The sequence below is a fragment of the Erpetoichthys calabaricus genome, chromosome 1, assembly GCF_900747795.2.
Source record: "Erpetoichthys calabaricus chromosome 1, fErpCal1.3, whole genome shotgun sequence".
In the NCBI taxonomy this organism is placed as follows: Eukaryota; Metazoa; Chordata; class Cladistia; order Polypteriformes; family Polypteridae; genus Erpetoichthys; species Erpetoichthys calabaricus.
Window position 1 is genome coordinate 129,569,050 of NC_041394.2, and position 17,429 is coordinate 129,586,478.

The 17,429-nt window shown below is 37.8% G+C and overlaps 1 protein-coding gene across 2 annotated transcripts in view; it reads left to right on the plus strand.

Annotated features, from left to right (window-relative positions):
- The window catches only part of bin3 (bridging integrator 3), a 266,316-nt gene extending 251,775 nt beyond the window's left edge, over positions 1-14,541 (plus strand). For both annotated transcript variants that reach the window (XM_028806128.2, XM_051935652.1), the window contains exon 9: positions 13,201-14,541. In XM_028806128.2, the coding sequence (XP_028661961.1) occupies positions 13,201-13,347 (147 nt within the window). In that variant the 3' untranslated portion in view covers positions 13,348-14,541. The remainder of the gene's footprint in view (positions 1-13,200) is intronic.
- The last annotated feature ends 2,888 nt before the right edge of the window (positions 14,542-17,429 follow it).

The following is a 17,429-nucleotide window of genomic DNA, read 5'->3' on the forward strand; positions in this document are numbered from 1 at the left end:
CTAATGATGTGCTTTAATGGATGTGCTTCTAGTATATTTTTTAATATTGTCATTAAGATGAAGAATGGATTCTCAATTAAATAAAATGAGAACAAAACACAATGCTTGTTTTTAATTAGTGAATTAATTACATTAAGCATTAATCCTCCCATTTCCTGAAGTCTTTTATGGTTATAGTGAGCCAAGCATTCATGTAACTACCTGTACATTATGTACATTTGGTGCACCACATCACGTGGTCACCAGCAGACATGTTGTAGTTGCCATTAGCAACCCAATATGTCCTGTATATTGTTGAAGCAAATGTATAAATTATAAGAAGTAGATTTTAGCATAAATCCTGTTTTTATTATTGAGTAAAACAAGTTATATTGGCTTTAACTTTTGTGTTCAGCTGTACATGCATATGCTGACTGGATGGATGCTTTTCTTTGTAGCATTTTTGGGTGAGGACACTTGTGTTGCCCTGACAAGTCCTTTTTGTGCCCACTGACTTTGTTGCAAAGTGTAATAAGGGATTAGCAGTAAGTGTGTGTGTGTGTGTGTTTCAGTGAGTGGTGAACTGTACAACACAGCTCCTTCTTTGCCACCCACGTCTAGAGTGCCTTGTAATGTGATTAAATGTTATTAATCATCAAAGCTGCTCTCTTGGGATGCTGACTCATGGGTCGGGGGAGAACAAGGGGTGGGAAGTGTCAGAGCAGTGAGGTATGGTTGAGGTGGGGGAATTTGGAATTGGTTTAATTATTATAAATGTGTAGCAAGTGAAGCTCCAATAACTTAAGAGATATATAATTAACTTTAAATAATGCAAGTGTTACCTTTCTGTATGATGGCTGAAAGGCTGGCATTCCTTTTGTTTAGATTTTAATTAATGTGTTTGCACTGAGAATTTACAGTTAGGATTATGCAACGTATCATCACCATTAGAGCCCAAATTGAATTGGTTCTAGTAACGGTGTTTGAAAATGTAAAACAAGATAAGCACAGTTGTGTTTGGCCACTCTCTGAAACGCTGCCTGATTAGAAGAGACCATGCAGTCTATCTAGCTCTTTTGATTATTTAACACTTAAGTTCCTTGAAATATACTTAAGATGATTTCATAAAGTTGTTAAAGTTTTAGTTTAGTGAACCTACAATGAATAGCATCAAAGAATGTGAATTTGTTCACACAATGTCTGGTGGCCCAATGGCACATTAGTGTACATAGAAAGATGTAGTAATAGGCCAAGGTGGCACTTGAGATAAAACAGGAAAAACAAGGCTGTCGCCTTGTGAAGTGTAACTAATGGTCTGTGGTCTGTGCACTGCTGACATGTCCTGTGCCCTTTGCTCCGTGAAGCTCTATTCCCTATTGGATGAAACTTCATCTTTTCTTGTCTTTGCAACTGAGCACAGATTGTTTGTGCTGTGTGTGTACATAAATTTCTCATGTTTCTATTTATCTTATGTCATACTGGTTTTAATTATTTTTTAAGGAGAGGGCAGTGAATATCCTGAGATTGTTGCTTAGTGGGGTGTCCTGCAGCATACTGATAAGCAGCACATTGACTATATTTGCATGTGTGCTTTATATAAATGTGGAGGATTCCACCAGGTGGCAGTGCAAGATGCTGTTGCGAAGGTGCAAAAGGCAACAGCGACACAGAAGATGGTATGTGAGACCTCTAAATGTATCACGTCATTACGATGGGGAATATGCAACGTTTGTATTGCCTATGCGAGAAGTTGATGAAGAAAAGCACCATGATTACTTTCGTATATTACCATTTAAGTTTAATTTGCTTTACCGGAACAAACTATTCAGCAAACATCAAAGCACGTGCATTGATCCTGTTGGAGCTGCAATGTAGCTTGCCATCACACTGCGTTATCTTGCAACCGATGAATTAGTGCTGGGCGGTATGACCAAAATTCTATATCACGATATTTTTCAAAATTATACCAGTTTCATGGTATTGGACGGTATTTTTTTCCCATGCATGAGTGGATGTTAACCACATTTTCCACTGCAATTACTGGCTAAGAATAACCTATTCCACTGTCTTGAGAATTGTACATTGTACAAAAAAGCATTTTAATGTACACACAAGTATTAATACAGGTTTGCATGGCCCATAAAGTGATAGTTTTTAAGGGAGTAGCACTAATGAAGAGAAGGAATCACATTGCATGACAAATGCAGTCAAAATATAGAGCCATTTTATTGAACAAAGTTTGCAAACAACTTAAACTAAAATTTTGACAACATATTTTCAACCATCCAAAGAGGCATTTAGACTTAGTAAGCATATCCAGAGGTGCTTGTCAAAAGTTGTATTGCACTGAACATGTCTTAGAAAAGGAATAAATAGTAAATATTTTTTGTAAAACAACTACACTTTGTTAATGTTAACAATCTCTGTCCACTGACACATTAAAGTGACTTTTTAAACAACTTTACCATCATTAAACTGCATATTATTTAAACTAATAAATAATAACAATACAATAAATAATAGTGCAACTTCCAGTAGTATACTATTACTTCTAGGACTTCAGAGCCCAGGTGCATTACACAGTATTCACCAAATTAAAATAAAATAAAACAAGTGCAACTTGGTGATGACATCTTTACCAACTGAACCATCATTTAAGCAAACTGCATTAATCTTGCTTCAAGCTAAGCTATATACATAAATAATAAAACTGCAACTTGTATTTATAATGCTATTTGTGGTATAGCCCTACAGAAGCGTATTAGGGCCACGGTGAAGAAAAAAACCAAAACTATATGTCGAGATTAAAGTCGACATTTTCACTTTACTCTCATATTTTATTTTGTCATTAAAGTAGAATGTTGTAAACTAAACTTCATCCTAAAATCAGTGTTTAATTTACTAGATTTTCTCAAACCCCGTCATAAGTTAATGCAGCACATTAAATGCTTTGTGTTAAGTGTTCCCCAACCTAGTTGTTAATCGCTAAGCGCTTCTTAAACTGACTTCCTCTGCACTAAGAGGAGGCGCCGGCAGCGATCACTGCACAGAATCCATTTACTTCATGATTTTCATGCCCCTGAAAATGTAGAATGCTAAGATAAATTTTCATGATGAAATGCATTAAAGCGGGTATTAAACATGCATGGTAGTGCTGCTCCCTCGCAGTAAGGGGTCCCCAGGTTTACGTTCAGTGTAGAGAGCTTTATGGCAGGTGCGATGAGGCTCCAAAAAACTGGATATATGAATGGGTATCGCACAGGTTTAACTTAAATATTGTGTAAATGTTGGGTTCGTGATCTGGTGGTTGGAGACACAAACACAGAATTCAATGGATGTTCTTCTGAGTGGGCTTTCTTTATTGCATGCGTGCTGTCTCTGTCTGACGTACCAAATCCATAGTTCCTATCTTTCCTTTTTCTTTCTCCACATAACCAATCACCACACGATAAATGTCTTTGTGAAATTAAAACTAGTTATAAACTTAGACCACAGAGTGTTCAGAACTTTTAAAAAATCTTCGTTATACATGTTTAATTATGCCATCCCAGCAAGCATTGTGTGCAAGGCAGGAGCAAATCCTGAACGTGGTGCCAGCACATCGTTTGTTGAATATGAACAATACATACACTAGCAGGGTCAATATAGCCTAACAAAACCCCACATCCTACATGACTTTGAAAAAACTGAAGCACGCCGAGTAAATCCACCAGAAAAACATGCAAACTCAAGGCAGGGAACACCCAGGACCCCCTTGCGGCGACACAGCAGTGCACCGTCAACACCACCATGCCCCCACATGATTAATACATGCTTTAATGCATTTCATCATGATAATGATATCAAGTATTCTTCTTAGCATTCTAAATGTTCAGGGAGCAGGAATATCATGAAATTAATGTATTCTGTGTGGTGATTGCTGCCGGCGCCTCCTCTTCGTGCAAGAGGAAGTCAGTTTAAAAAGCATGTAGCGATTAACATGGCTCGGGAAACACTTAACACAAAGCATTTAATGTGCTACATAACTTATAATGGGATTTGAGAATATCAAGTAAATTAAATATTCATTTTAAGATGAAGTTTAGTTTACGATGTTCTACTTTAAAGAGAAATTACGAGAATAAAGTCAATATGTCGACTTTAATCTCGTCATAAGTGTCGAGATTAATGTGGAAATGTCGAGAAAAAATTCAACATATCGTCACACTATTACACAGTACCCAGGTACATTGCACAGTATTAAGAGAAAAAAAGTAGTACAACTTGGCTTGCAATATTAATCAGTAGTATAGAAACCATATTCACATATTTGAACATAATGGTCCACATCAGACCTTTTAAAACTAAAGTATCTACAGACAAGGCTCCTTTTTTCGGCAGAAGTTCTTCTGTATCATCATGTTCAACTTTATCATCTGCTACAGCTTCAGTTTCAGAATGTTCTCTGTCCATTTTCACCGTTCAATACCTCCACTAACGCATGTACTCCGTTACATTCGTATTTAGCGGTGCAGTAGTGAAAAGGTCCCCCCTTAAACAGTTTCCCGCTGCGCCACGTTCCGAACGTTGTTTAGGCTATTTAAACTGGTGTTGTGGTAAAAGAAAAATCCATATGATAACAAAAATAAAAAACGGTTTTTGGTATGAACGATATACCACCCAGCACTACGATGAATCCCACTTCTTTTCTTGGACATTTCTCTGCTTTGCATGAATGTATCCATTTTGAATTTGCTTCCATTTCTTCTTGCATGTTTCCACATCCACTTTCAAAATACTGGCAATTTGGTCCCAGCAGTTCTGACAGGCATGTTTGTCAATATGGAGATGCTGATAGTAAACAACAATACTTATGTCATGTATCAAAACTTGAACACACACTCCATCTAAATTTTGGCTGGTACTGCAACTTGTGCATGCACCACCTTCATTTTTTGACAAAATGCTCAGAGGATGCATGAAAAGTGTACCGGGAATGCGTGGAACCCATGATGTGTACAGTATGTGTAAGTGTTCTGAGCATGTATAACACAACAATGTTTTCTAGCATACCTGCTGTCATCATGGTTATCTGTCCTGCCGCATTGACCTCTAGCTGCCCCAGACTCCACACTGGTAACTGCAAGGCTAACCCTAACTCCACCTCCCTCATTTTTCTATCGCAGTATCAAAAATTCTTAAGGGGGACCTAATCCCACCCCCCTTACCATTGCTGTTCAAGTGGGGCAATTAAATTGCACAATACCTTCAGCAACAGTCTTAAATAGTGCCAGTTGAGTTTCTTTTTTTTTTTTTTAATTTTATTTATTAATCTTATTGTAATCATTCCATACAAATAGATCAATTTATAACAAAAGAAAAACTGAAGACAAAACAAATCCCAACCCTGAGAAGAAGAGCTTAGCCAAAGGAGAATTGCTTAGGGCTTTTTAATAAGGCAACAATAAACAAAAGAAAGGTAGAAATATATATAGGTATATAAAAAATGGAGAAGGAAAATAAATGCGGTAATAGTTATTTTTCTTATTCTAAAATATTATTGATTAGATCCTGCCAGGTTTTGAAAAAGTTCTGTACAGATCCTCTAACTGAGAATTTGATTTTTTCCAGTTTCAAATACTATAAAACATCGCTTTCCCACTGACTTACCAGAGGAGAGTTAGGATTCTTCCAATTTAACAAAATAAGTCTGCGTGCCAAAAGTGTAGTGCATGCAATCACCGCTTGCTTGTCCTTCTCCACTTCAAGTCCGTCTGGAAGAACACCAAACACAGCTGTTAGTGGGTTAGGAGGGATTGTGACCCCAAGGCTGTCTGAAAGGCACTTAAAAATTTTGGTCCAAAATGATGTTAGTTTGGTGCAGGCCCAAAACATGTGACCCAGTGTGGCAGGAGCTTGGTTGCAGCGTTCGCAGGTTGGATCTTGCCCTGGAAACATTTTGGACAGTTTTAAGCGAGACAGATGAGCTTGATATATAATTTTTAGTTGAATAATTCTATGCTTTGCACATATGGAGCTCGAGTGAATTCTCTACTTTGCTACCTTCCATTCCTTTTCTTATATATTGATTAAGAGATCTTCTTCCCAATGTCCTCTTGGGTCATTGAAAGGTAGGGACTCTAATAAGATTTTATATAATGCGGAAATGGTGTTTAATTCCTCGAATTTGAGCAGTATTTTTTCCAGCATGGTGGAGGGTACGAGGTGAGGAAAATCGGGCAGTTTCTGTTTAACAAAATTTCTAATTTGAAGATAGTGAAAGAAATGTGTAGCTGGGAGGTTGAATTTGGAACGTAGTTGTTCAAAAGATGCAAATATGTTGTCTATATATAGATCTCTGAGCATTTTAATCCCAAAACTTTTCCAGGTATTAAATACTGGATATGTTTGCGAGGGTTGAAAGAGGTGGTTCTCTTGCAGTGGTGCCGCGGATAAAAGATTTTCCATCTTAAAATGCTTTCTAAGTTGGTTCCATATTCTGAGTAAGTAAAGCACAATTGGGTTATTAGTATATTTGCGATAACTTGCATTTATTGGACCGCAGAGCAGGGAGTATAAAGAAGTGCTACAGGATTTTACTTCTATTGCGGACCAAGCCTGTGTATGTTCATTTATTTGTGTCCAGGTTTTTATGGCTTGTATATTTGCTGCCCAGTAATAAAACTGAAAATTAGTTAAAGCCATGCCACCTTCTGCCTGAGGTCTTTGTAGAGTCACTCTTCGGTTACGTGGGTGTTTTGAGTTCCAAATGAATGAGGTTATTGTTGAATCTAATTGCTTAAAAAATGATTTATTGATATATATTGAAATGTTTTGAAATAAAAAAAGAAAGCTTAGGAAGGATATTCATCTTAACAACATTAATTCTTCCGGCTAGAGTGAGATGAAGGGTTGACCATCTATGCAAGTCTTGCTTAATTTTTTCCATATAGACGGCAAAATTTTGTTGATAAAGAGCTTTATGTTTACTTGTGATATTTACTCCTAGGTATTTAAACTGATCTGCTATGGTAAAAGGTAAAGGTCTGTATGATGCATATTGTAACAAGTCCTTATTTTGTTTAGGAAAGACAGTAATTAATGCTTGACGAAATGTTTGAGGTAGTATTTGGTTGTCTCTAGCTTCTGTAAATGTTGCCAATAAGAGGGGAGCTAGCTGAGTGGAGAATTTCTTATAAAATTCTACGGGGTAACCATCAGGGCCTGCTGATATCCTGCTTTGAAGTGACTTTATAGCATCTAGTAATTCTGTTAGCGTCAGAGGTTTATCCAGTTCCTCAGCACTTAAAGCATCTATTTGTGGTGTGTGTAATGTATCCAGAAATGCATTAGATTGTGTGTTGTCTTCTTTGAACTCAGTAGAATATAAGGATTTATAATAATCGCTAAATGCGTGCATTATATTTTTATGGTTAATGATTTCTTCTCCATTCGTGTTGGTGATTACTGGTATTGCATTGCGAACTTCTTGTTTGTGAATTTGTTGAGCTAAAAGCTTATTAGCTTTTTCTCCGTGTTCATAGTAATGATGTCTTGACTTATAAATAAGTTGTTCAGTTTCTTTTGTTGTTAAGATGTTAAGTTCTGTATGCAGGGCCTGCCTTTTCCTGTGAAGAGCTTGGATGCCTGGCTTGTTCTTCATCTATTCTAGTAATTTCGCTTCTTAGCTCTGACACTTTTTTGGTTTCTAATTTATTTCTGTGGGAAAGATATGAAAGATATGAAATAATCTGTCCTCTTAAGAAGGCCTTTAGAGTTTCCCAGAGTGTTCCTGCAGAAACCTCTGTGGGCGTGTTTGTCTCTAGGAAGAAGCTGATTTGTTTGGATATTAATTCTGTGCAGTTCTCGTCTGCCAATAGAAGAGGGTTAAGACGCCATCTGCGAGGTGAGTGTGAGGGGCTTAATGATTTTAGCTCCAAGACTAGAGGGGCATGGTCGGAGATAACAATTGTGTCGTATTTGCACGATTTAATCGTAGGCAGGAAATTATTATCTATAAAAAAATAAGCAATTCTTGAGTAGCTATAATGCATTGGTGAGTAGAACGAATATGTTCTTGAGTTTGGGTTAAGAAACCTCCAGTTGAGTTTCTAATGGGGAAGTCAAACAGATTGTGTCACAACACTAGAAGCTGCTGCTGTGCACTCCTTGCTCTACACAGTAGTACATCAATGTAACAACACTTTTTATATCCACTTCAGGCACTGCTAGGATCTAATGTTCCTTGTCGTTTTTTTTCTTTAGAAGACAGGTATTTATGATCCTGCCTAACATCAATGAAAACAATGAATAAAATGATAGTGCGATCATGTTATAAAAATGATAATTGGGGGGAAAAAAAAAAAATCAAAATGACCTACTTAAAAATCAATTGAAGAATTGAATTCTGTATGTTCAAAAATGTTGACGTAGTGATGGACTTGCAGCAAGTCTCAGCTGTGCTTTGATAGCCTGACCACAAAAATGAAGAAGAGAAAAGGAGAGGAGACAGGCTGCACCCTTTGGCTGAATCCAACGCCCACACCGAACAGACTGAAGTTAAGTAGTATTTTACTTCAAGAGTGTGTAACAATCCCCCTAAACACAATGAGAGATCTGCTACATTGTCAGTTAAATCATAAATTAAATTCTTTTTGTAACAGTGAACCTGGTGGTTCTGCCATTCTCCTCTCAAAGCTTGTGGTCACGTAAAGACAGAAAAAACAAAACCAACAATTGTATTACAATATCCAAAGGACAGAAAAATATATATTTTAACTGTCTGTGTACAGCCTCCCCAAATACCAGGCAAATTCATTCACATTCCTTTATTCACAGAGCACAGATTGTATAAAGTTTCAGTCTGTTTCCCACCACTGTACACATAAACTCAATACAAATTTTAACTGCAAAGGACACACCCATACAGATAACCCCACATATACAGTAACATATATATATATATGTATATATATATATATATATATATATATATCTATATATATATATATATATATATATATATCTATATATATATATATATATATATCTATATATATAGGCAGGTGTGAAAAAATGCTGTAAACAAAGAATGCTTTCAGAAATATAAATAATGATTGTTTATTGTTATCAGTTTACAAAATGCAAAGTGAGTGAGCAAAAGAAAAATCTAAATCAAATCAATATTTGGTGTTACTACCTTTTGCGTTCAAACCAGCATCAGTTCTTATAGGTACACTTGCACAATGTCAGGGATTTTGTCAAATTATAGTCAGGTGTATGATCAACCAGGTATACCAAACAGGTGCTAATGATCATCAGTGTCACACGTAGGTTGAAACACAGTCATTAACTGAAACAGAAACAGCTGTGTAGGAGGCTTAAAACTGGGTGAGGAACAGCCAAACTCTGCTACCAAGGTGAGGTTGTGGAAGACAGATCCATGTCATGGCAAGATTGAGCACAGCAACAAGACACAAGGTAGTTATACTGCATCAGCAAGGTCTCTCCCAGACAAAGATTTCAGAGCAGACTGGGATTTCAAGATGTGCTGTTCAAGCTCTTTTGAAGAAGCACAAAGAAACAGGCAACGTTGAGGATCGTAGACGCAGTGGTCGGCCAAGAAAACTTAGTGCAGCAGATGAAAGACACATCAAGCTTATTACCCTTCGAAATCGGAAGACGTCCAGCACTGCCATCAGCTCAGAACTGGCAGAAACCAGTGGGACCCAGGTACACCCATCTACTGTCTGGAGAAGTCTGGCCAGAAGTGGTCTTCATGGAAGAGTTGCAGCCAAAAAGCCATACCTCCGACGTGGAAACAAGGCCAAGCGACTCAAGTATGCATGAAAACATAGGAACTGGGGTGCAGAAAAATGGCAGCAGGTGCTCTGGACTGATGAGTCAAAATTTGAAATATTTGACTGTAGCAGAAGGCAGTTTGTTCGTCGAAGGGCTGGAGAGCGGTACAATAATGAGTGTCTGCAGGCAACAGTGAAGCATGGTGGAGGTTCCTTGAACGTTTGGAGCTGCATTTCTGCAAATGGAGTTGGAGATTTGGTCAGGAATAATGGTGTTCTCAATGCTGAGAAATACAGGCAGATACTTATCCATCATTCAATACCATCAGGGAGATGTATGATTGGCCCCAAATTTATTCTGCAGCAGGACAACGACCCCAAACATACAGCCAAAGTCATTAAGAACTATCTTCAGCGTAAAGAAGAACAAGAAGTCCTGGAAGAGATGGTATGGCCCCCACAGAGCCCTGATCTTAATTCATCGAGTGTGTCTGGTATTGCATGAAGAGCAAGAAGGATGTGAGGAAGCCTACATACACAGAAGATCTGTGGTTAGTTCTCCAAGATGTTTGGGACAACCTACCAGCCGAGTTCCTTCAAAAACTGTGTTCAAGTGTACCTAGAAGAATTGATGCTGTTTTGAAGGCAAATGGTGGTCACACCAAATATTGATTTGATTTAGATTTCTCTTTTGTTCATTCACTGCATTTTGTTGATTGATAAAAATAAATGATTAACACTTCCATTTTTGAAAGCATTCTTTGTTTACAGCATTTTTTCACACCTGCCTAAAACTTTATTTATATATATGTGTGTATGTATAATATAGGGGAGGACGCTGGAAGATGAAAAGGCAGTTTTTGCTCAAGAAGGAAGTTGACACTGTCCCAAAAACAGAAAAAAGTTTCAAATCTCACCCTCCTCTGATGATTGGGTAAACAGGGCATAAGGACAAAGACGTGCAGGTGACCACCTCACTAACCTTGTCCATACCAACAGCGGGCGAGGCATTTATACCTTTGAGCAACGTTGACAGAATCCGTGTCATTGCTTCGTTCCTTAACTGCACTGCAATGTTGATCGGCCATTTCTTCCTTAGAGTACTTCCCTTTTGAGTTTTGGCAGCCAGATTCATCATTGGTTAGTGACTGGAATGGTTTCAGACAAATGCTTCAAGATCCCAGCCATGAAGGGCGATGCTGTCAGTCACCACCTTGCAGCTCATGGTCCTGTCCTGAGAAAAGCTTCCCACCTGTATTTAAATGCCCAGGCAATGATGAGCGGCATACAAAAGACAGACAATGTACAATGCTAAACACACAGGCATAATAAACTACAACAAACTTCATGTGGCAGTGCTGGGGTTCTGGGGCCACTGCTGCTTGATCTCCATTGTGTTTGCACACTAATATTAGTGTCCTTGGCCTGCTTACAATTGGGATGGCCCATGGAGCAAGGTGCTGGGTGAGCACCAAGAAGGAAATGAAAAACAGAGAGCTGCTCACGGCCAACTCATTGGTACAAATTTGGTAAAATAGTGTACACACATACGGGATTTAAAGGTAGCAGTTTAGTTATTATTGAAGAGTATTGTGATAAGACAAATATGTTTGTACAAAGACTGACTTTTTAACAGGCAGTGATTTAGACATGTTGATTAACTTATTTGTGAATACATTTCTGCTACTTGTCCTGTAGTACAATGTATTGGATTATGTAGGCTCCTATCTCTAGTTAAATTCAATAATTTAGTATACTGGGAGTTGAAATAGTGCATTCATACAGTTGGCAGCCGTGTGTATGTGAGAGCTGCCAGCATCTTCTACTCGAAGGACAGGCCTGATAGTGTAGGAAGCAGAAGAAGAGAATGCGAAGGAGATGCACAGTAACACGGGGGATAGTGGACGCTACTGGAGTGCAGTGATTGATTTATTTGACGCACATGCTGTGACTTCAAGCAGAAAGCATCAGGTGCTTCTCCTTTTTGGTAGTATGTTTGATTATATCACCAGCCATTTAGTCAGTGATTCTCCATTTAATTACAGGCAGTCCTTGGGTTACAAACGAGTTCCATTCCAGAGATTTGTTGTATTGGCAGAGGGACCACTAAGAGTGTCATCTGCTCTCAACATCTACATAATCTGAGATGGCATGGCTGGTATGCTGGCAATTATAAGTAGCAGTGCGCACTATTCATTTAAACAATAACATTTACTTCTGTAGCATTTTTCCTACATATTAGCTCAGAGTGCTTTACAGTTATTAATGGCTAAACATAATTACAAAATTAAAGTAAAATCTAAAAACACATCATTTTTAAAACAGCAGATTGACCTGCTTACCTGTGGCAGATTATTATTACATTTGGCAACATTGTGTGTTTGAAGGCACAAAATGATTGGAAGTGGTGACAAAGCGCATGCTGTGAAGTAACTGGTACTCACCATTAGTGAAGGCTTATATGTATATTTTTTGTTAAACTAATTTGTTTCGTCCATAAGTTAAAAATGGAAGATGCTAGATGAAGAGAAAAACGTGTTTCACATGCTCATATATATCTGCAGAAGTGCCAATATCTGAGAGCTGCATGTAATCTAAGTGCTTCTGCATGCACACACAAAAGTAGGATAAGGTGAGTAACCCAGTTAAGGCAGAAACTGAAAGCCTTCTTAAAACCAGTCCAGCTTGGAGCGTTCATCTCCTGAGCAGTGTAGGGAACGTTACATTACTCATTGCTAACAAAAGAAACTAACTAAATATGGGATATACTGTAGTTACATATTATAAAATGTAATATTTTACAAATGGTGCATTATGTTTGTGTTAATTTTTCAGTTTTATAAGAAAAATGTCACATTTGATTATCCAAATATTGAGTTGTCTTTTTTATCCTGTTTGTTGAATGTATTTTAACATGTATATTGTATTTTGAATGTGTGCTTTCTTTCGATAATCATGACAAAATAAGAACTTTTTTGCTCTGTGTTTCCCCTGCTGTTTGGACCGCCGTATATTAAAGTGCTTTATTCCAGTCTTCAGTCCACTTCCTAAATTGGTTCGGTCCAGTTCAGGATCACAGGTTGCAGATGCCAGGTCAAGCAGCAAATGAACCACGGTTGGGGCACACAAGTGTTTACATCTACACTCACTCATATGGCGCCAGTTTAGAGCCACCAATTAGCCTAACACTCGCCACTTGGGATGTTTGAAGAAAATGAGACAGTGACTGGACTGGGATTAGAACCTGCTCTATGAGGCTAACCACTGTGCCACCATGCTTTTAGGGTCAAGCTGTTCCTCCTAGTGTTTAAAAGTGGAACTCTAATTTTTTTACGTGTCTTTTCATCGCATTATAGTTCCGTTTTGGATTGTTTTCTTTATATGTTTACATTTTACTGTTTTCACAGTTTATGAGTTCTAAAGTTTTATTGTTCTTTCACAGGTGGCTTATTTCACAGAAATGCACAAGATTTTTGGGGAGCTAACAGAGCAGATTGACCAACCAGGACTCACGGATGAACAGCGGGAGCGGGACAACGAAGCCAGGCTGAGCGAGTTGAAGGCTCTGTCAATAGTGGCTGATGACTGAGGACAGGTCAGCCTTGAAGTGGGCTTAAAATCTGAGAAAGTGACCTTGATAGCTTGAGACTCTGACTGGCCTGTATCTGCTTCTTTTGGGACTAATGTCACAAGATACCCCAATGCAGTTCTTTGCTGCTTGTTTCTGAGGACTGGTTTGCAGGGATATCTGAATACAGGGAAGAGACGGGTGCCTACTGACTGAACTTTTATTTATTTTCTTTTTCCATATCCTTTCAAATGTTCATTTTCAAAGTAAAAATTTTAAATGTAACCACAGCACAAAGCAAAACCAGATCTAAAAGCTGGGCTACAGCATCCCCTTGTGTCTGCAGAGGGATTGACAGCTGATTAATATTTCATGGAAATGCTTGATCTTGAAAATTAAATGTCAGGACAGAAGGCTGATTTTAGACATCCAGCAATTAAGCTTATCATGCATTTTTAAACAGTTATCTCCGTTTGTTTAAGGGCATTTTTGATGGCCAAAGTTGTAATTTTCTAGCCAGTAAAATTATGCCAAGTTACCATCAGAGGAGCTTGTAAAAGCATGTCAGAGAAATATAATCTTGTAGCCTTTTATTCTTTTGTATATTTGTGCATATATATATATATATATATATATATATATATATATATATATATATATATATATATATATGTATATATATGTATATAACAGATTCTCCATGAAGCCTGCCATTTCTGTTTCTTTGTTGTTTTCCCATTTTGAAGGCTGTGGGCTTTGGCTTTCTTTTTAATTCAGTTGTCCGTGCACTATGTGGTGACACAGGACCACTAAGGCCCGGGACCATAGCTGTGTGTTCTACTAAAAGGCCAACCTGCCACCTGAAACCAGGGGTCTGCTTTGTCTCAGCTTGGCTCATAGATGAATTTTCCTCCACAGCTTTTCAGATAAAACAGTTGGGATATTTTGTATTTTTTAGAAGATATGTTTTGTTTTTTTATTTTTTAATCTTTTAATCAGATGTTCTATCTTTTAAATGTACAGCTTATCTGCATTTATGTATATATATAAAAATATATGTGTGAGGGCAAACTGTACAGAAAGTAAGGGCTGTCACCAATTAAAAAAATCATTGAAGTAGTTTGATCTGTGCAATCATTAATTTGGGAAGTTAGTTTGGTGACTGTTGTGTTGATTTGAGGATGTATTTACTTATAAACTACATGTTTTGAAACATTGCAATGTAACAGTCATTTTGTTAAATCGGTTTATTTAACTTTAAGGCTAATAATGCATTTTCACTGTGTGTTTGTTCTCATAAATATTGGCATACAGTTCACATGAAGCAGGCTCCACTGGCTTTGCTTGTTCTAAACAGCATTCTGCAAAAAAAGTTAACGCTCAAAAAGACATCCCAACATACATCTGGGTTGAGTTTGTGTGCTGTGAAGAACTCTACAGAAAGAAATCAAGGCAAACTGCTAGCCTAGAGAATACAAATGGCTGGGTGGTGGCAAAGTCTGGACATTTCAAATACAGTATGTTGAAATGATGTCTTTTTTGGGAGTCTGCCTTAAACTGCTGGACTTTGTACTTGCATATTATCAATCTTATATTCCCAGAAGTTTTTAGGAGAGAAAGAAAAAAATGATAAAAATTAGAATTATCTATAATTTTAAAAAGACAGAGAATATATGATTGCGTGCAGTATTTAGCTTAATTAATTAATTTGTAGTAGAACTCGGTATTGTAATGCTTTAATCCTAACTTGCTCAAATTGTTATGTTAGTTCAAAGTTATTTTCAAATCCTCAAGTAACTTCAAAGTTTAGAGGCTATTTCAAATCCAACTTCTAACAGGTAATTCTGAACTTCTGACCCTTTGCCGACCCTGTTAACAAAATGAGCTACGTCAGGGTGAGGAGTACATTGGGTAAGTTCATTTGTATTTCCTGTTAATTAAGACACTTACTGTATGTATGTTAATACGCACTGAATTATCAGTACGTATCTGTACACGTAACAACGATACTGCTCTAACTCTTCTCATTATGGGTGTGTGAGCATGTATGCTGAAATTTAGTATTGGTTTGGGGTCTTATTCGTATATTCTTATAAGTAAATATCCATTGGATTCAGTAATAACTGACAGATTCCCTTGCATTCTTTTTTCAATTCATGGTCAAACCTGTAGGGGCAAGGCAGGAAACCCTGGACAGGAGTTCACACCATAGAAGCGTAATATTGGATGCAAGTATTTTCTCCATCGAACATTAAAACAGATCAATACAGGCTATACAAAGAATTAAACAGAATAAAAGACAATAGACCAGAGTAAAATACTCAATTTAGTACTACTGTAGAAGAAAAGCCTGAAGCAGTAACTTTGTAGTTTGTGATATAACACACACACAAATTATCCTGGACAGAGAAGTAAACTGAAAGAGGAGGCAGAATGTCAGGTTAAGTTAAAAGCCTTCCTTACCAGATGAGTTTTAATTTTGTTTTTTAAAAAAATGGAGTCAGCTGATCTAATTAATTTCGGGAGGTCTTTTCAAAGTCTGGGCCTACAGTATACAGCTAAAGGCCCTGTCACCCTCAGAGTGCAGGTTAGTGTGGGGCACAACAAGATTGCCAGAATCAGAGGACCTTAGCGAGCAAATAGGAGCATAGTGATGGAGAAGGTCACTGATGTAGGCCAGTGTGAAGCCATTTAAATTTTTGTAGGTTAATAATAGAATTTTATATTCAATCCTGTAAGACACAGGGAGCCAGTGGAGGTGAAGCAGGATGGGTGTTAAATGCTCGCTGTTGCTGGTCTGTGTAAGGACTCTTTTGAAACAACTGGAGCTGTGATATAAAATTTGAAGCGGCCCCTGCCAGTGGATAGTTACAATAATCGATGTGGGATGTGAAAATTTTCTTAGCATTAGAAAAGGAGAGGAAGGAGCGAACATGGGATATGTTATGGAGGTGAAAGTAGGAAAGTTTCTTTTAATGTGGTTTAAGTGGATGGAATAAGAAAGGAAAGAATCAAAAATGACACCAAGATTCCTTGCATTAGAAGAAAGTCTGATGAGATCATTGATCATCACTGAGAGTTCTTCTCCATCCAGGTTTTAATTTCACTGAGTCAAGTTGTGAGCGAAGAAAGTTCTAATGCAGTTTCACTTTTAACATTGAAATAGAGTTGAGTATCATCTGCATAAATATGATAGCCCAGTCCAATAGCTACGAATGATATGATTAAGACACAGAAGAGCAAAGGGCCAATGATAGAGCCCTGAGAAACCCCTTGTGTGACCAGCACTGAGCTGGACATACTTTTGCCAAGACAAACTCTTACCTGTCAGGACTTAAACCACTGAAGGGCAGTGCCAGAGATACCCAGCATGTTCTCCATTCTGGACAGTAGAATGTCATGTCTGACAGTGTCAAATGCTGTACTAAGATCTAACAGAATGAATATGCTGGTTTGTCCAGAGTCTGCTGCCATAAGCAAATCATTGGTTACCCGTAGCAGAGCAGTTTCACAGCTGTGTTGTGTCCTTAATCCAGACTGAAAGGGTTCCATCAAATTATTAGAAGTTAAGTAATTGGTGAGTTGGGAGGCTACAACAAGCTCAAGAACTTTTGACAGAAAAGGTGAGAAATGGGATGAAAATTGTTAAGATTGTCAGCGTCAAGACCAGACTTTTTTAACATGGGGGTTACAGACACGATTTTAAAAGTGGATGGCACAAAGCCAGTGTCAAGGGATGAGTTTATTATTGTTGTAACAGTCAAGGTTATGGCATGAAAGCAGGATTTAAGAAGTGGGGTGGGGATGAGGTCCAGTATACAAGCACTTTTCTATGTATACTATATGCTGCTGGGGAATATGTGTGCAAGATTCAAATTAATTAATTAGAAATTATTTATTAAAGTATCATCAGTCAGCCAAAGAGAGATGTCAGGATGTGCATGCTGGGCTAATCAGCGCCACGAGTGAGTGGTATGCACTGCTGCTGGGATGGATACGCGCTGTGCCCAGTAGCCCTTAACACGATTCAGGGGGTTGTGTAATGGATGGATAGTCCCTTCTGCAGTGTGCCACACTTTTATGTTTCAAGTATAAAATCTGCA